We start from the raw sequence: 18,129 nt of genomic DNA on the forward strand, positions 1-18,129 counted from the left end.
AGGAGAATCAGCTTTGGTTTATAGGGTGCTTTCAAGTTCAGGAGGGGGTGGGGAATAAAATACTACAATTGACTGAAAAATATGACCAATTTTCTAACTTAGTCTGAAAAAATAACTAGAAAAATATCACTGCAGTCCTATGAATATCTGACTTCTTTCCTTCCCCTGGTGCTACTGCAATCATTCCCAAAGGCCTAGGGTATTGTCATATTCTGTTTCTCCTATCAGGCATTTCTAGAACCAGAGAATTTGCACCTTATCTGGAAGTCTTCATAATAGAAGTTACAACAACATAATTGTACACAGAATAAACTTGTTATTTTGGGCAGTCCTGTAAGAACAAGCTGCAATATTCATTTTCAAGCATTTATATTCTTTATGTTCAATAACAAACCCACCTTTTATTCTCTGCATTTCTTGATAGTATCATTTCTGTTTTGTATTTTAACAGGGAAAAACAGACCCAAGCCTGGCTCATCTCTTTCCACCTTTCTTATAGCAGCTTGGAGGTCTGTACAGTACAAGCCCAGAATGCTACTTATAAAACTGGAAGATATAAAACTTCATTCCTGAAAAAGCCCATGACTACTTTGTATTTCCATTTCAAGACACTCTCTGTGTAGTTTCCTTTCATAACACAGGAATGGAGTGGCTTCTTCCAATGCAATTCCATTATAAGTATAGTGGAATGTTTTATGCTCCATAGGAAAAGCTGGCCTGGTTGTAACTGCTTAAACCACGGCCTCTAAGCTGCTTTCCCAGAAGTTTCCACCAGATGAGGTGCTAAAGGTTCTGTAGTTGCTGGCACACCTCACTTGCCTTCCTATCCAACACAGTCTATTCCAAAGGTAGCACATTGTTGCTCCAGAAGGGATGACAGGGATGCAGCGAGGTGGGACAAGATGACAGATCCCTCCTCTCCAGCTGCAATGAGCCAGAGAGGGGAAGAGTGTGAGGTGTCACCTTTCTAAGGCAAGTGAAACAGGATTCCAGCTGACAGGGCCAACGTATATGCTAAAGTAAGCCAACAACTCTCCCCCCTCCCCTTTTATTTTAATGGAAATGCAGCTAGCTACATGCATCCTAAACTATGGTATTTTTCTCTTTTTCTGCTTGGCTTTCTCTCTAGTGAGAGTGACACAAGTGCTGTATCCCAGGATTAACAACAGAGAGCTATAGCTCAGAAAAGTACCTGCTAAGTGGCAATTTTGCTTTGTAATCAGGAGGAAAATAGACAGTTTTGAATGACAAATACTTGCAAGATAGTATTTTAAAAATATGGTGCTGCCTTATGTTACAGTCTGATAGAGTTTTTTCAGCAAGTAGATATGTTCTTCTTAGCAAAATAAGAATTTTCTAATTCAGTTCCCAAATTTTTCTGTGAGTTGACCACTTAAAGCTCACAGCTTCTGATACAGAAAATCTCTCATTTCTGCAAAGAGAAATGAGGGAGAGAGAAAAGCCCACAGGGCTTCTCTTAGTTGCAAATGTAAAATAAAGTGGCTATCACTGGAAAGAAAAATCAGATAGACCACTCCATAGATTGGACCTCACCCTACTGATTCTATTAGTATTATATATATATGATTATCAAAATGTTGTTAGTTTTCTTTACAAAAAGCTAAAAAACAGTTATCAAAGGACCTCTATGAGCCTGTTAGCTGTTACTCAAGAGCTCCGACTTAGTAGCTTGCTCACAGAGATTTATAAGAAATGCCAGCTGTTGGATAAACTGCAGGTCTATTTGTCAACCATCACTGGTTTGTTCTCTCACTGACTGATGGTTTATCAGCCTTGACTCTCAGCTAATATGCAGTTACCCCAATAACTGCAGACATTTGGCTTCCTGCAGAGAAGTATAAAAGGCTCTCAAAAAAGGAGACATGAATATGTTCCTTCCCTATGCAGGAACCCCTGCCCCAGGATCCACATCCCAGCGTTACTGCAACCACTGTATTACTGTATTAATGCATGATGAGGGTGTGGAGACATTTAAAATTACACCATTTGATGGGCAAACATGTTCTGTGAATGTGTTCAAATCCTGTCTTTTAGACCTAAAGAACAGTCCATTCTTTTGTGCATGAGAGGAACACCAAGTTCAGGGCTCATCCTCTGTTAGGCAAGAATTCCAATTACTGTATGCACACCATAAGGAATTTTGGGATTTTTCTCCCCATCTCTCTGTGTTTGTGACCACCACAGCATAGAGCAATCTTTTTAGTCTAATACTTGCTTCTCTAGATTATTTGTAGTGGTTTTTAACCGAAAAATTTCTCTTGAAGAGAACCCAAATTTTTCCAAATTCTTACATTTCAGACTGCAGATGAACATGAGCTTTTGTATACCTGTTTCCAGGTAAGTTTTAACAGAATGCAACTATGAAAATACAAGCCTATAACTCAGAGTAATCTTTAAATAAATTATCTGTCTTGGTTAGATTTAGGAAGGGATTTTTGTCTCCTCTGATTGTCCTTTTAACATACTGATCTTCTGCATTTTACTTCCATCAATCAAGAACATGCAATGTAACATTTTTATTTCTTTTTCTGTTTAGACAAGCAATTAACAGTTTACACTTCCTAGTTCTTAAGCAATAAACTCTAGGTACAGACTCATAATGTAATTGTGGGTGACTGCTGTAGATACAATTGCTACACAACAAAGTGGGACTTTACACCCACAATATGAAATGAGATGTAGCTACAACAACTGGCAGGTGCCAGAGAGGATAGTTGGGAAGATAAGAAAAGCAGTATTCCACCAGTAAGCAGGAAATAACTTCCTGATTCCTTGTGCAGGCTGCAAAGACAGCCTGTGTTACTAGAGGAGAGAGTTTATTAAAATTATAAGCACCAAAAATCAATATGACAAAGCCTCAGACACCTGTGTTTCACGTCACGAAAGTTACTATTTTAACACTGTGGTGCAGTGTCTCCATGAAATTGGTTTTAGTGCATTATTTTATTGTGGTTTCCTGAAATTTGAATAGTATGAAATCTTTACATTTTTAAACATGCAGTTTCTTGTTTCCTATCTTTCCTTCCTAGAGGGATTTCCAAAAGGGGCCTAGGAAAATAAGGTATGCAAATTCCATACTGCAGAATAACTTGAACCACATAAATTCTGTTCCTAAATGCTCACATCAAGTCTGAGGGACTACAAGCTCAGAAATTTAGGGAAATAAGAAATTAGAAAGAATGTTGACTAAATCAACTTATCCCTTATCCTTATTCATAAGGACCGTGTTATGACTGCAGTACATTCTTCTACTGCCTCAATTTGCCTAAGATATTCTGTATTAAAATAATCCAGAGGGCTTCAACCAGACTTGAAAGTTAAAGATACTTAGTACAAAAGCTCTGAATCAGCTGGAATATCCAGATTTCCATTTCATTCTCTTTGTTTCCCCCTTCTGCTCCACTCTCATCTGACAGAAGAAAGCATTTTTCTGGCATTTTTACTTTTTGCCCCACTGTTTCTCTGGCCTCTATGTGTTCTACCCTCTACTTCAAAAAATTCCCTCTGTACTGGTGTTCCATTTCTGTTTCTGCCCTGCTGTGGGGCTGGTATCCATTTTACTGGCTCATTTCAGAAGACCATATTCTGTGTTTCCTTGTGAGAAGAAGAGAAGGATTAACTGTGGTTTTGATACAAATCTTTACATCACACTTGGCAGTAAATATACTCCAGGTCACCCAGCAGGTTTGGGTTTGAACTGTAAAATGACCTCTTTTTTGGTAAAGATAACAGAAGTATTTTGCATGATAGAGCTGCTAGTGGTCAATAACATGTCTTTTGGCAAGTCTAAAGGAACTCATGGAAGAGACAATTCCACAGGGGGCTGCACCTACAGTAACTCCCCTGGGGTTATAGGGCCCATGGATGAGCAAAGTTTGATCTGGTCTTTACACATCCCACATTGCTCAGCATTCACTGTAATATTATAAAAGTACAAAAGTATATAGTAAATTAATTTTTTTTTCTTTTTAAGCAGATACTTTTAAAGACATTTGAGTATTTCATATTTCTTTGACAAATACTTCAGTGTTGTAGCCCAGCTTCAAGACCTGTAAGATTCTTTTCTTGAAAATGCGAGTAATCTCTCACAGATTCCTAACCATATTATCCTGCCTTTTCCAGTGTTCACTAGCTTTCCTTATCTTTAAATTAAGTATTGCATCAGAGAGTATGGTGAAAAAAATCCAGAGTTATTGTTTTCCTTAGGAAGAATAGATTTTTCTGCAGGAAAATCTATTAAAGCAGAAGGTGAACAGAAAGCAGGGTTAGCGGCCTGATCCTGAAGAAGGCCATGTTTTCTCAATACAGTATATTTAGAAAAACGTTTATAACTGCAGAGAAGAACTCATAATTAAGCAAAAATATATTTTCAATCACAATTCTGTATTGTCCCCAATAATAGGAAAAAACAGTTCTTTTCAGAATTCAGCACAAGATTGCCCAGTGATAGTATTTTCCAACAAGCAATGTCCCACAGTCACGTGACATCCAATAAATCAGCTGCTTCCCTGCATCTGCCCAACTGCTGGATTGCAGATATCGTGATTGTGCATTTTCTGATATTTTATAAGACTCTGCACAGTCATCTCTTCTAACTTTTGTGCTGTGGTTTGACACCAGCAGCTCTGCTTTCTGCAAACACCCTGCAGAGCAAACACAGAAAGCACCTCCATCAGGACTGTTTGCTTTGCCCTGTTTGCTGTTCTGCCGCTCCCAGCTTTGAACAGGGGAGTTCACACTCACCCAGAAGTGGTTTCAGAACAAATCATAAAAATGTGTGCAGCACATAGAAACCAGTGGCCACTGTTCAAGGAAGTTCTGTCCCCTCAGTTCCACTTCACCAAAGCTATTAAAAAAAAATTGCTAAAGCCACCCTTTTTAATCAGCTGAATTAACAGACTATTGTGGGTTAGAGGAGCAGATCCATGTTACATCACTGGAAGAGCCCTAAACTGCCCAAAATCAAAAGTTCTGAGATAAGACTCTTCATCAAGTTATTTTTGTCAAAAAGCAAATAAAAGCATTAAACAAATGTTTCTTCTTTGCAGTATAGTTCCCACTTCTTTGTCTTGTAGTGATGTAAGAAATAGTACAAATACTTTGTACTTCTTTGCCTAAATTAGAATTATACTGCCAGCCTACAAAAGTGAAATTGTCAAGGTCAAGTGCAGATGAAAATCTTTCAAAAATTCAGAAATTATTTTCAGGAAAGTACAGAACTTGTAGTAGATTTATATAATGTAAAATTAATCCATCTTTGAGTCTAGTTTCTCTTTTAAAAGCTCAACTAGAAAATAAATATAATGCATAGGAGAACTTTTTATTGATACACTTGATCAAAAGTAGTGAGGTAAACCTGAACCCTTCACAATGAAACTCATCCAGAAAATGGTTTTAGTTTAGAACTGCTGTCATACACTAGCACTCCTCACAACAATGTTCTACTGCAAAAGTATTTCAACATTCATCTCTGCATTAAAAGTCAAGCTATGTATTTTTTTTGTATTTATTTTAGAATTATATGAACTTAAAAATACATGCTTTTGAATGCACAGGCAGATACATATTCACAAAAGGAGAAAAAGAAAAGGTCACTTTGTCAAAACATTTTAAGTGTCTTGAGAAACAATATGAAACAATATACCTTAAAGGCATCTCATCCTTTCCATCTATGTGTCATTTAAAACATACTTCTACTGATCCTTATCTACTTCCCATTAGTTCTGTGAAGTGCCAGCAGGAAAACAAAAATAAAGTTTATATTTTGAAGGATTTCACTTACCCAATTCTTTAGAAACTGGAGAACCAGCTGATATATCCCCAATCTTTGCAAGGCTGTCATAATACGCTCTTCCAGCCACTATCATAACTGGGGGTGAGGAAAAAAAAGTGTTAAAAGACATCAAAATATCTTCAATTTTTTATTAATCTATGATCCTCTGAAGTCTTGTAATCCAGGGCACAGAGAGTAAGAGAGGAGGATATGGCAACAAGGAAATCTATCATAGAGTTACAGTAGCCCCTGTGCTCCTGCTGATTTGTGAAAGCAGGAGACAAAGACAGAACACCAGAAGACATTAATGAAGTTTCAGCCTCTTATTTAGTTCCAATTTTCATGCAGACCCAGGGGCAATCAGCAGCCGGTGGGGAGGTTTAGCCATAAGCCATTGGTCAGGACATAAGGAAATTCCTTGGTACCAATAAAACTGGAGGAAAAAACCCAAAATGCAGCCCCAAATTTACCAGAAATGCCAAGATCTCTTGTATTGACCAGGCAGAGCAGTGATGTGAGAAATGGCAACTGGCCACGAGACAAGGGACCTGTCATTGCCACAAGGAAACCTGGAGCCCTTCAAAAACAAATTACCATTTCCTGCTTAAGTTGGCTGTTACAGGAACCAATAAGTTCTTAATATATATCATGAAGGTTCCAGTTATTCCCAGTTAATCATTTCCTGGTTATGGCTGATTTAAACAGCATAGCCAGTTTTGCCAGAATGAACACGGAAATGTCAGGACTCAAACTGCAGGAAGGCCAGTGGGGACAAGCACTTTACTCAGGGAGTAGATCTGCAGTGGCTGCCTTGCATCTTCACAGTGTCTAGAACTGATCTGCACCCACAAAGAAAAGAAATAACAAGGACAAACTGACTAATGTAAAAGGGCAGTGAAAAATACTTATCAAAGTTAGTTTTCATAATTTTTTTGTATAGTAAAACATTCTTCACTGAAAGGTAAAGCCAAGCAGACTTGCTGTTGACTTTAGAATACTTGTTTTGTTGTTGGTTTGTTTTTTTTTTTTTCTCTGAGAGGAATATAATTGCCAATTACAGGTCTGTATTTTATGGCTTTTACTAGTAAGGTGACATCTTTGGTCGCATAACACTATATTCACTGAGAAGTGTGAGAATTTTCCAAATGAAACAAAGATTCTTTTTGAGGCTCTGTTGCACTAGAAAAGGGTAATTCCTGCCTCATCTCCATCTCATAGGTGCTCTGTGTTCAGTCTTTCTGAACTGAAGAATTATGGTGGTGCTGTGGTGGAGCACAGTGTGCCACCTGCACAAGGAGTTTGATGCCAGTCCAATTCCTCCTATCTGTGTTTCCTCAAGGCAGCCTCAACTCACTCTTTTCTCCTAATACAGGTACTAAAAAGTTGAAAAAAATGTGTGATTTCCCCTGTGCTAACCAAACTAAATCAAGAACTCCACTTTTTACAGTCCCCTCACCAGTACTATGGCTTTTAATCTACTACAGAAAAGGAGCTTTGACCTTTTGTCCATAAAATATTTAAAAATACATTATAAACCTATTGGGAGATCTCCCAAGTTTTATGTTCATTGTCAACCTACTCTGGCTTTTTTTTTGGAAAGCTACAAAGTGTTTGTTTAGCAACAGAGTATTTACTCCGTGCTCCAGATCTATTTACGCCGCTCAGGACTGATGGTGGAAAGATTAACAATTTATGAGAGTCCAAAGATGACTTTGCAACAGTTGTTGCAACATTGTACACGTCCCTTGGAAATTAAGCACTCGTGGCAGCTCTGCTTTATCAGCCAGTCCTAAAGGCAAAGGTGCCAGAACACAACACCCCCCGGCCTCTCCTCTGTGCTCTGCACAGTTGTATTGTGAACTCCTGGTGACAAACTGAATCAAAAGAGGCACAGTGTAACACATCAACAGCAAAGTGTGTGAAAAGCAGAACCCTGAGAAACTGGTATAGAAATATTTCAAGTGAATATGAAAACACTTTTTGCTACTTCTGGCACTACCTGTAATTCCTAAGGTCAGGTATTAGGTAACCACGTGTTCATCCATCAGGTTAGGCACTACTACAGGTAAATCAACATTTCCCTGTTTTCATTTCCAGCAGGCTCTGGTTTTATCTTTTTTCTCAAGCCTGGCCTAAAATTTGCATGAAGAGAGATTTTAATGTCTGTTTGGCTATGCACTACTTCTGCAGGATCACATTTCTCAGAGTACTAGATTACATGTAGGGCAAAGACACGCCATGGGCTCGAGCGAGGCAAAATTAGAGACATTTTACATTGCTTTAATATGATATCAAGCAGTTCAACAGGTCTGCATGGGTGAAATGGAGCAAGCTCTAGCAGGTCCTACAGTGTAGGCTTTGGGAAACAAGAGCCCAGTCCTGGAAGCCCCTTCCTAGATAGCTTCTGTGAAGTCAGTGATGGAAGTAAACAACTGGATTCTAAAATGTCCTTAAATTCAAATATATTCATTCTGATTTTGAATCCATTAAAAAATACCATCAGCATTAGCATGGGCAACAACAACAAAAGGAATCCACTACTGCAACTCATATTCATTCACATTGTTCTGTTCTCAGGGTTCCTTAGGCAGTGACGTGTGTAGGTGAGCAGGAAGAGATCTAAGGATGTGAAACATCTTTGGAAGATATTTTCAGTGAAAACCCAAGAATATCAAATTTACATCACTTTGGTGTTTTTTTCCATTTATGTTATTATTCTAATATGGGTTATTTAAACCTACTTTCAGTTTATTTTGCAGTAGCTCTGTGCCTAAGTGTTTGTGAGGCAACTTCCTCACAAACAGTGGAAAAAACCCCAAAAGGTTGGGGAGAAGGTACATAGGTTTGTGTGTTTGTGCTTGTTAATTGTTGTTTGTTTTTTTTTCTCTTACTATACACATCCAAAGTTCAACTTGGAAATTAAACTTATACACAACCCTCATGTCTAATATGTATATTTAAATGAAAATTAAACAATCTTTCTAAAGTTAGCACTTAGAAAACTTACCATTAACAGCTTTTTCATAATTCTTCCCCAGATTTATTAAATTCCTCAGTCCTGGATTGAACTGTTCCATAACATTCTAGTGAAGAGAAAACAAAATCTGTGTTATAACAAAGGTAATTTAACAGTGCATGGAAGTGTTTATCTCAGTGTCACTTAGGTCTAGTTTTCAGTTTCATATGTGCAGCATCCATCTGAAAAGTCTGTGGATGGATGAAAACTGGAAGATTTGGGATACAGAGGAGAGCAAAGGATGGAAGAGAAAAAACCTGAGCATTTAAGATCAACAAACAGGAAAAAAAAGGTAAACTATTTCACAAGGGTAGAAAGGAATGTGGCTGTTTATAATACAAAAGGATGTCAAGCATGTGATCAAAGTTTGCACTAAACTGTCTTCTATGGTAGGTGATGGTGGAATAAAGATGAGAGAAAAATCTTTATCCATAAAGGTTTTTAGCCATAGTCTTTGCAAAAAGTAGAAAAAAGGTTAAGCTATGAAGTGGGAATCCAAATTTGTGTTTGCCTAAAGTTGGGAGGTGAAGGAGGGAGAAGAAGCTTTTGCCCAGTCCCAAAAGGAAAATCCCCCACAAAGTTTGAGTTGTCCCTAATCAAAAGCTTCAGTTTCTCCTCTGTCTGGTCAAAGACAACTCTCCTCCTTCCCCCCAAATCAATATTGCAAAGTTACTTGCTATGAGCACTGCAAAAGGAAAAGCAACTGCTATAAATGTAGCAATTATTCACTCCTCAGAATCCTGTTCTTTATATCTTGAACACATGTAGCATAAATAGTGGTATTCCAAAAGCAATACTTTTATGACACAACTCATTATTGCTCACACAGCAGAACTTTCAAGTTCAAGGAATTCAAAACAGATGCTTTCTGTTTACAAGAAGTACAAGACTCAAGATAAGTGAAATAGTATCAAGCTTTTGTCTGTTATACTACTAACAGAATGCAAATATTTATGTTTAGTACATAGATGGACCCAAAAAAAACCCAGCAATACCATCACATGTGTCTTATTTTCAGGCAGACAGAATTTTATTTAATTTTTCAAAGATATCACTATACCTAACTCTATTCCATTTAAAAAGTGAAGAAAAGAATTAGCTCCAATAACACTTTAACAGTCATATTGAGTTAAAATATAGATTTTAAAAAAAATTAAAACTATTAGATTCCAATACTAGTAGAGTATAAATTAATAGCAGACACAGAATGACAATACCTGGCCCCTCTGCCTTTGTGTACAAATTAAATGCAACTGGGATTGTTTTCTGGTCTGTCCCATTAAACTCTCACCCACCAAAATGCAATCACTGCAAACAAACCAGCTATTGTCCCCAGGCCCTTGATTTGTGTTAACTCACAAACCACATCCAGAAATCATTTGGGAAAGTGTGTTTCAGGTTGGGCCAACAATGCCAAGGGCTATTTTAACAACTTAACTGCATGGATATTCAAGCTGGAGTGTCTGGGAACATCCCTCCTCCAGCCCCAGCTCTGTAATTTGCTCCTGTCAGTGTTGCTGCTGTGCCTGTTGCCCTCCTAGTTGCTGAGGCAGTGGGACTGGGACACACTTGTTCCAAGGAGCAAGTTGTTTCTTCCTATTCCAACATTTTCCTATTTCTTCCCAGCTGTGTACTAAAGATGTCTGTTGCCATACGTGGAGTCAGTGAATCACAAGGAAAAAAAAAAAAGTTGAATTAGGGGATTGTTTTAGGATAGAGAGTTCTGTATTTCAAGGATATTGGGAAAGGAAGGTGTATGATGGTGGTGTGTATTTATGGCAGGTAAGAATTTCAATGTCACCTTGAATTACCACTCTGTACTGAAAATAATTTTCCTGAAGAACAGATTCTGCCCCTGTTAACGCTGCTCCTTGAAACAAAAAATTACAGAGTAAAACCGTTTTTGCTGCCTATCCAAAAATTCTGATGGTAACATGACACTTATTTGTCTTGAAGTATTGGGTTTTTAAATTACTGTCTTAAACATTCAGAGGTTAATATTCGAATTTTCTTGACATCTTCTAATTCAGATTTCAAACAAAAAACAGTGATTGCACCTGTGTTATTAGTTTTCATTTGGGAGGAAGTGAACAAACCCCAATAAAATTACCCTGAACCGCTCCCCTCTCTGAAGCCAGGCCCCACAGCTCTTGATTTTCACTAGACCCACTTGATCCATAGCAGTTTTCCAAGTACAGCAGACACAGACTACCCTGTGGGAACACAACAGCTCCACTGAAACACAAGGGACTCAGAGGAAGAGCTCCAGTACATCACCTCTGCTCACTGTGCATGTAAAACTGCTGGGACAGATGAAGAAACAATTTACAGCTCAGTGCCTGCAGTGGCTGGAAGGAGTACAACTAGTGGATCTTTTCTCCATCAGACCAGGCAGTCTCTGGAAGTGTTTCAGGCTTTGCTCTGCCACAGTGGTTGATTGTTAGCAGAACCAGTCTCCAGACGTGAACGCCCGAGAAACGGCAAAAACCTTTGCAATGGAAATTCCCCTTTGGAATCTGCTTGGTTTAACACAGGGTATGGTTTGCTGATCCTCACAGCACTGGGCAGGGCTCGTCTGCTTTCCTGCTAAGGGTTGGTGTTTGATAGACTTAGCTCTGTTTGATAGACTGAGCTCTCCCTGACCCCCCGCCAGGTCTCCAAGGTGACCCAGTGGAATAATTCTGAGATTATTTCCCTTTCATACATTAGAAAGAAGCATAATATGTGGGGTTTTTTTTAATTTCTACTGAAGACTAGATTCTCAAAGCAAACAAAAAACCTGGCCATGCTTCTAGTGGTCTTTTCATACAGTTAACCACATTTAACCACTGACTGTCTTTGAAGTACTGCCCAGGGAGAAGTATCTAGAGCACTATTTCAAAAAGGGGAACTGTCACAGGCAACTCCCTCTTCAGGATCAGGTATGAATTTGACATGGCCAAGACATTTCAGATCAATTAAAATTATTGTAATATTTTATTCAGCTTCAGAAGTTACAGGGGACAAGAGCAACTCAAATCAATTTGTACAGTTGCTTTTTCTTACAGTTTTAAAGCTTCTCTTACTTGTAGTCTAAGGAAAAGGTCATGAAAATGAGTGGGACTGAACATCAGTGCAAAATTTCAAGTCATACATTAAAGCTAGATCTCAAAACTTCTAAAAAAGCAGGACAGAGGACCAAAGAAGAATTTCTGATCCAGAGAACCACTAATTTAAAATTGTCAGAAGTCTCTGAAAATAACACAATCTTGTTATTTGTCATGGTGTACACAGATGTGGAAATGAAACCTCTGTCTTAATCCAAATAAAGATCACGAGGTAAGAAAGAGCCTGGGAGAGACAAAGTGGTTCAGAATACGTTGTTTGACTGCACAGTGAGCACAAAAACACGGCCTCCTAATTGCCAATCATGTGTCCTATATTCCAGTGACACTCTACCTCTCATGGACAGAATAATTAACGAGAAGAGGAGGCACATGATCAGATCCTACAGCTTTCTATTATTTAGGATGAATGGAAATAAAGGGAAACATTTTCAAAACAGGCAACTAGAAACATGTTTTATGCAGAGACCTTTAGAGTTGGCAAAAGTGACCTCCCAAGAAAAAAAGCATAAGTGAAACCTATTCTGGTCATTTGAGTCATTGAATGCTCATATAATCTGTTATAAAGTTGCTGTGTGCCTTTCACATCATGAAGCCAATGTGAGTTATTCAGCCTGGTAGCACAGAGCTGACTGAGGAGGAAGAAGCCTTGTATTTCCACTTCTTGTGTGTAGGTATTATATCTCCCACAGTTCCTGATAGTCGTATAAACAACACTAATCTTCAAAACAAATGACAGCCATTGTAAAAGTGCCTTCCTGTAAATGCTCAGCATTGCTTTTTACTTAAAGACACACCTCACTGAACAATAGCTCAGCAGGTATGAACACAACTGAACAATGCATAGGCTCCCTGAAGATTCAAGTTTACATCCTGCAGGCACTTTTGCAAGAGTGAATAGCAATGTATTTGGATAGAAATCTGAAATTATAAAACTAGCAAAGTAGATCTTGATGTGCATCATCACTGATATTACCATCACTATAACTGTTCATAGCTAACCTTTGTATAGCAACTAATGATTTAATTTAAATTGTTATTTCTTATTTTGAAAATGAGTAATTTTTTTTTAAAGTATAGTGTTGCCATGCTATGTCTGAGAATACACTTGAGGAGATTCAAAAGCCATAAAAAAAGTAAATCATACTGTGTTCTACTGTACTTGAAGCATTTTGTAAATTACTGCATTTTATCTCCTTTAGCTTTTGAAATCCATAATACAGTCTTCAGAAGGGCACAGTTGAGCCCTCAGCACATCTCATGTTAAGCTATCTCAGTTTTAAGTTAGCTTAATATTGTTTTAAAAGAATTTTATCGGAACGGAAAAGAATAAATTAAGGTGCCAGTGTTTATTCAAAAAGAGTAATTCTTATGACTAATTACCAGTCATCTTGATGGAACATTTCTTGTTTAAGAGAAACATTTATATGTCATCCATCGCTGTGTTTCAAATACAGACTTTTCCAGGTTATGAACACCTGCCCAAGGATAGACTCTAAGTAGGCATAACAGTAAGGTCAAAAGAGATAATTTGCACCAAGATGGAACTGGATTTTACACACACACACACAAGCTTCCAAAGGCTCCTCTTCTCACAAGTTAGATTTGTATTTCAGGGATGCTAAATGACAGCCTGACTGCAGCATGTGCTAGGACCACAGGTGAATTTTAGTTTTGGTAAATAAGTCTGGTAATTTATTCTAATTGTCAGTCTTTTTAAAATACGGAAACACGGAATTTTGGACTTTAAACAGAATTTATCAGATATATTTCCACGATAAAACAATATAGGTTGCCAAAGTAATTCTACAATGCCCCTGAGGAGAACACATCACTCCATTGAGCAAAGAGTTTTTTTGGAGGGGCTGTTTTGGTTTGTTTTTTTAGATTATACTTTGGTTGATAATCGAAATTTCTGAGTAAGATTCACTTGAATACAGAGCGACAGATCTTTAAAAACCAAGATTAGCAATGCCAGTGAATCACAGCTATCCTGCCATTCTGAAGAGCTCCGGAAACCTCAAACCACGGGAGCACTCGGTGACCGCCTGCCCAGCCCTCAGCCCACACAGACAGGACAGGTCTGGAACTCAGCACTTTCCTGTTTTGTCCCCTTTCCCCTGCACTCTGTGTATATCCCAGCTGGATGCCAAGTAGTTTTCCCCCACATACAGCAGATAAAACAACACTGTGTGTGCTGTGGGGACACACCAAGACATAACAACTTTCCTGGGGTTACAAATCGACTCTGTGTGTGAGGGGGTCACACAGTGTCCCCTCACATCACGTCACATCACCTCGGTGAGCGACAAGGGCAGGGCTGTGTCATACCAGGGAACCTCTGAGCAGTTCCTTGGCAGAAGGGAGGCTGTGCCCTCTTTAGTCATTGACTCCCACACCCTTGGGCTTCATTTTGCACGAGCCATTCCTATCATGCGTTAGGGCGATTCTTCAGGTATTACATAAAGGGTAAATGTCAGCCCTGGGTTTTGTGTGTGCACACATATTTGTGAATTATGTTGTTTACTTAGTCAGGGTAGCTGAAAAACATTGAGGTATTCACTTTCTGGTGTTGTTGCCAACAGAAAGGAAGAACAAGATAAAAATAAAAGGGTCACCTGATGAATTCTGTGAGTGTATTTTGAAGCTTTGTATAACACAGGTTACTATGTATTTAATAAATCCAATGGATTAGCACTGTGAGAAGAAAAAAAAAAGCAAACACACAACAAAACCTCCCAAAAATAGCAGGCCAGCAAGGTATTAAATTTAATTTTCTATTACTTTTCCAGGTCATCCAAAAGTTGATTTTTTTTGAGAAGTCCAAAGCCTGTGTTCAGCCCTGCAGCACAGATGCCATCACTGCATTACACTGAATTGGTTTTCCCAGACCAAGACTTTCCTTTTGCTAGTAGGAGAGGCACAAACAGAAGCTATGAATTTCATCCATCCCAGCACGGTGTTTCAAGCAGGGTACGGCCAGGATGGCACAGCAAGAGCAGAAGTTCCACGAGCACCACTGAACAAAGCAGAGCAGGCTGAAGCACAGCACAAAGAGGTGTTCATTTGTTTTAGATGAGAGAGCTGTGATTACAGTCACAGCCAGTGCTGAATACACAGGCTACTCCTCTCTGCCCCTAAGAAGTGACAAACTTTTTAAGATTTCAACTTTGATATAGAAATAACTACTTTAAAGTAGATGCTGAATCCATTTTCTGTCTGAAGCAGCCTTTATACCTTATCTGGATAAAGTTTCAATTTTTAATGAGGGCAGGGCAGGAGGGTTTCCAGGTCTGTGAGTTCAAGCTATGTGATACAACATACCAGACCTCTCAACATACCTACACAGAAGGCATTTCATCACACTGTCAACATTAACTTTGTATTACTGTGTTTTTGCTGGTTATTTCAATCTTAAGTATCCCTTTGAATTAGTTTAAAACACAAAACAAAAGGGTAAACTTTCCCAGGAAATAAGTACTGAATAACAGGGAAGGTTTTGCTTATTTAGAGGTCTGTTATTCCTTTAAAGCCTATTTTAAATCATACCCATTAAAACACACAGGATATTTTCTTCCCCCTCCTCTGTAAAACTGTTTTAGCTACATTCTAGAAGTCAATAGACAAGGTAGAACATTCTTTTGTTGGCACAGCCCTGAACAGTCAACTTCCCAGGTTTCTCTTCTGTGAGCCTGTATTTACAGGGTGCTCTTCTGAGAGAGGATTTTATGTTTGCTTATGGCCTTGCCACGAACGTAACTGATATCAAAAAGCACCAGACTGTTTAAGATGACCTGCTCTGGTTCAGAGGACAAATTTTATAGCCAGGTAATCTTTTTTTTTTTTTTTTTTTTTTTTTTTTTAAAGTAATTTTGCATTAAACTGATATCTAAATCCAAAGAAAGTAAACAGCAAATACAACATGTCCCCAGTTAACCGGTGTAATCAAAGGGGTAAAATTGACTTAAGTGTGTTGAAGAACAACAGAAGTAACAAACATCAAAATTTACTCCCAGTAAATCTTTTCAGAGACCTTTCAGTGATGACAACAACATCTTCAAAAATATGAAAACATTTGGTAGTAAACCAGTAAGGTTTAGTAAACAGTAAAATAGAACAACCCCTCAGAAAGCTTTCCTTTGGGCTCAAAGCTGCAAGTGCACTGCAGCTGTAAGTTAAATTTGCAAATGCATTCACTCATGCAAATTTGAGTGCTTTCTCTAGTTCAACACACTGTACAGAATGAGGATTACGGATCCAATGCTGCCCAGCCAAAAGTCCGATTCTAAAGGGAATTTTGCCCAGTTAGAATTGATGTGTTTTGGAAGGACTGCGTTTATAGGGAGAAAAAGTTGAAGACAAGCGTCTGGTGGCCACAAGCAAAATATTTTAAATTCTACAAATAACGAGGCATTTTGGAAAGTTCAAAAGCTACTGACACGAATGGGGCTGCCCGCAGCAGCCGGTGCTTTGAGGCAGCGCTTGGGTGCACCACCATAAATCTGATTATCAGCTCGGGACGCCGGCAAGCAACTTAACTCAGCGTTGAGCCATTTTTAGGCTGTGGCCCCTGTGAAGAAACGGTTCAAGCAGAGGGACCACAATCACCAAACCGCCTTATCACCAAAACACAGCGAGGGAACTCAGGAGAACCGAGGAACCGGTCTGAACACCCGCCTTGTCCCGGGGCTGTCGCGGCCGTGCCCGCCCTGGCTGGGGAAGGCGAGGGGCCCGACACAGCGGGGCGGGCCGGATCACTCACGGAGAGGGAGACAGGGAGAGGGGCAGAAACAACGAAAAGAGGAGGTCGCTGCGTTTCCGCGCCAGGAGCCGCGGCCGCCCCGAGCCCGGCGCGGCCCCCGGGGCAAAGGTGGGAGCGGGAGCCCCTCCCCGGCCCGCACTCACTTTGTACGTGTTCTCCGTCAGCTTGTTCACCTCCTCGGGGTCCCGGGACATGGTGCCGGCGGGCAGAGCTCGGTCCTGCGGAGCGCCCCGGCCCCAGCGCAGCGCCGCGGCAGCCTCGGCTCCCCCTCGGCCGCGAACAAACTGTCAAAAACTTGCGGAACCAGCCGGGGCAGCGCCGCCGGGGCGGGACCTGCGGGGCCGCGGCTCCCGACGCGGCAGGACTGGCTGGGCTGGGCGGGGAGCGACGGGATCGCATCACCGCACCGCGCCTCGCCGGGCACGGCAGGGCAGGGCAGGGCAGGGCTGGGCTGGGAGGGGAGGATCTCCTGGACGGCCCGCCCGCCGCTACCTGAGCTGCCACCTCCTCCCTCCTCCTACTCTTCCTCCTCCCAGCCTCCCTCTCCGGGAGCCCCAGCCTCGCTGCCAAAGCCCAGCCTGGGCTGTGTGGAGGTCATTTCAACTCTGTTGGTGCCCCAGGGAAGTCGGAGGTAAACTTTTTCTCCCAGCAATTAAGTGAGGGTTCTGTAGGAATTAATTAGTTAGTCTTGTCAAAATTAATTACTGTAGCCCTAGTGATGCTGTTGAGGCGAGGAGTGATTCTCTTGCTCTCTTCCACAGCAGCTTCCCATGAGGGGGGTTTTCTCAGAGCCCCTCAGGCACGGGTAACAATGTCTTTCTCCCGGACCCTGGCCCAGTGCACTGCCCGAGCTTTGTGCTACGTGCTACATTTTCCTATTTCTTTCAAATGCACACCTATAAAACAGTGCTCCCAGTCACCTTTCCTCTGTGAACTGACTCACAAGGCCTTCATGAAGCAGGGCTGGTGAGGAAGGCATTGGGAAGTTGTAAATTTTTGTGGACCATAAATTGGCCAGAGATTGTGAGATTAATTTAAAGTATGTTAGTTGGGATATCTTTCTGATAAAGTAATACCAGCACTACCTTGAAGGACCTTGTGGGAATTTCATAACCTTAGGTACTGAAAACTAGATTTGGTGCTGGGTGTTGAGTGTGTGAGATGCAATCACTGTACTGATACATTGGCCATCCCTCTCTTGGTTTCTGTCTTTCCCTCTGATTCCCTCACTTTATTGCAGCAATAAAATCATGGCAGACAGAGAAAACTGGACTTGGAACAGAACCCTAGATGTTGGACTCTGATGTGGAAGGAGGTTGTTACCAGGTTTCAAGAGCTGTAAAAGTGTTTTCATTTGAGCATTGGAGGTGCCTTTAGAATTACAATTACAATTTACCATATGGAAAAAAAAGTGGGTACTTAGAGTGTTATCTTGATTGCAGCTAAATCTCAG

At 40.2% G+C, this 18,129-nt stretch overlaps 1 protein-coding gene across 1 annotated transcript in view; it reads right to left on the minus strand.

Moving 5' to 3' along the window:
* BAIAP2L1 (BAI1 associated protein 2 like 1) overlaps positions 1 to 16,967 on the minus strand; it is a 35,162-nt gene extending 18,195 nt beyond the window's left edge. Inside the window, exons 1-3 of the mRNA XM_027656572.1 lie at positions 16,820 to 16,967; positions 8,802 to 8,877; positions 5,804 to 5,890 (exon numbers count right to left, since the gene is read on the minus strand). Of these exons, the coding sequence (XP_027512373.1) occupies positions 5,804 to 5,890; positions 8,802 to 8,877; positions 16,820 to 16,870 (214 nt within the window). The 5' untranslated portion in view covers positions 16,871 to 16,967. The remainder of the gene's footprint in view (positions 1 to 5,803; positions 5,891 to 8,801; positions 8,878 to 16,819) is intronic.
* Between the last annotated feature and the right edge of the window lie 1,162 nt (positions 16,968 to 18,129).

Source organism: Corapipo altera, unplaced genomic scaffold, assembly GCF_003945725.1.
Source record: "Corapipo altera isolate COAL_440 unplaced genomic scaffold, ASM394572v1 104, whole genome shotgun sequence".
Lineage (NCBI taxonomy): Eukaryota > Metazoa > Chordata > Aves > Passeriformes > Pipridae > Corapipo > Corapipo altera.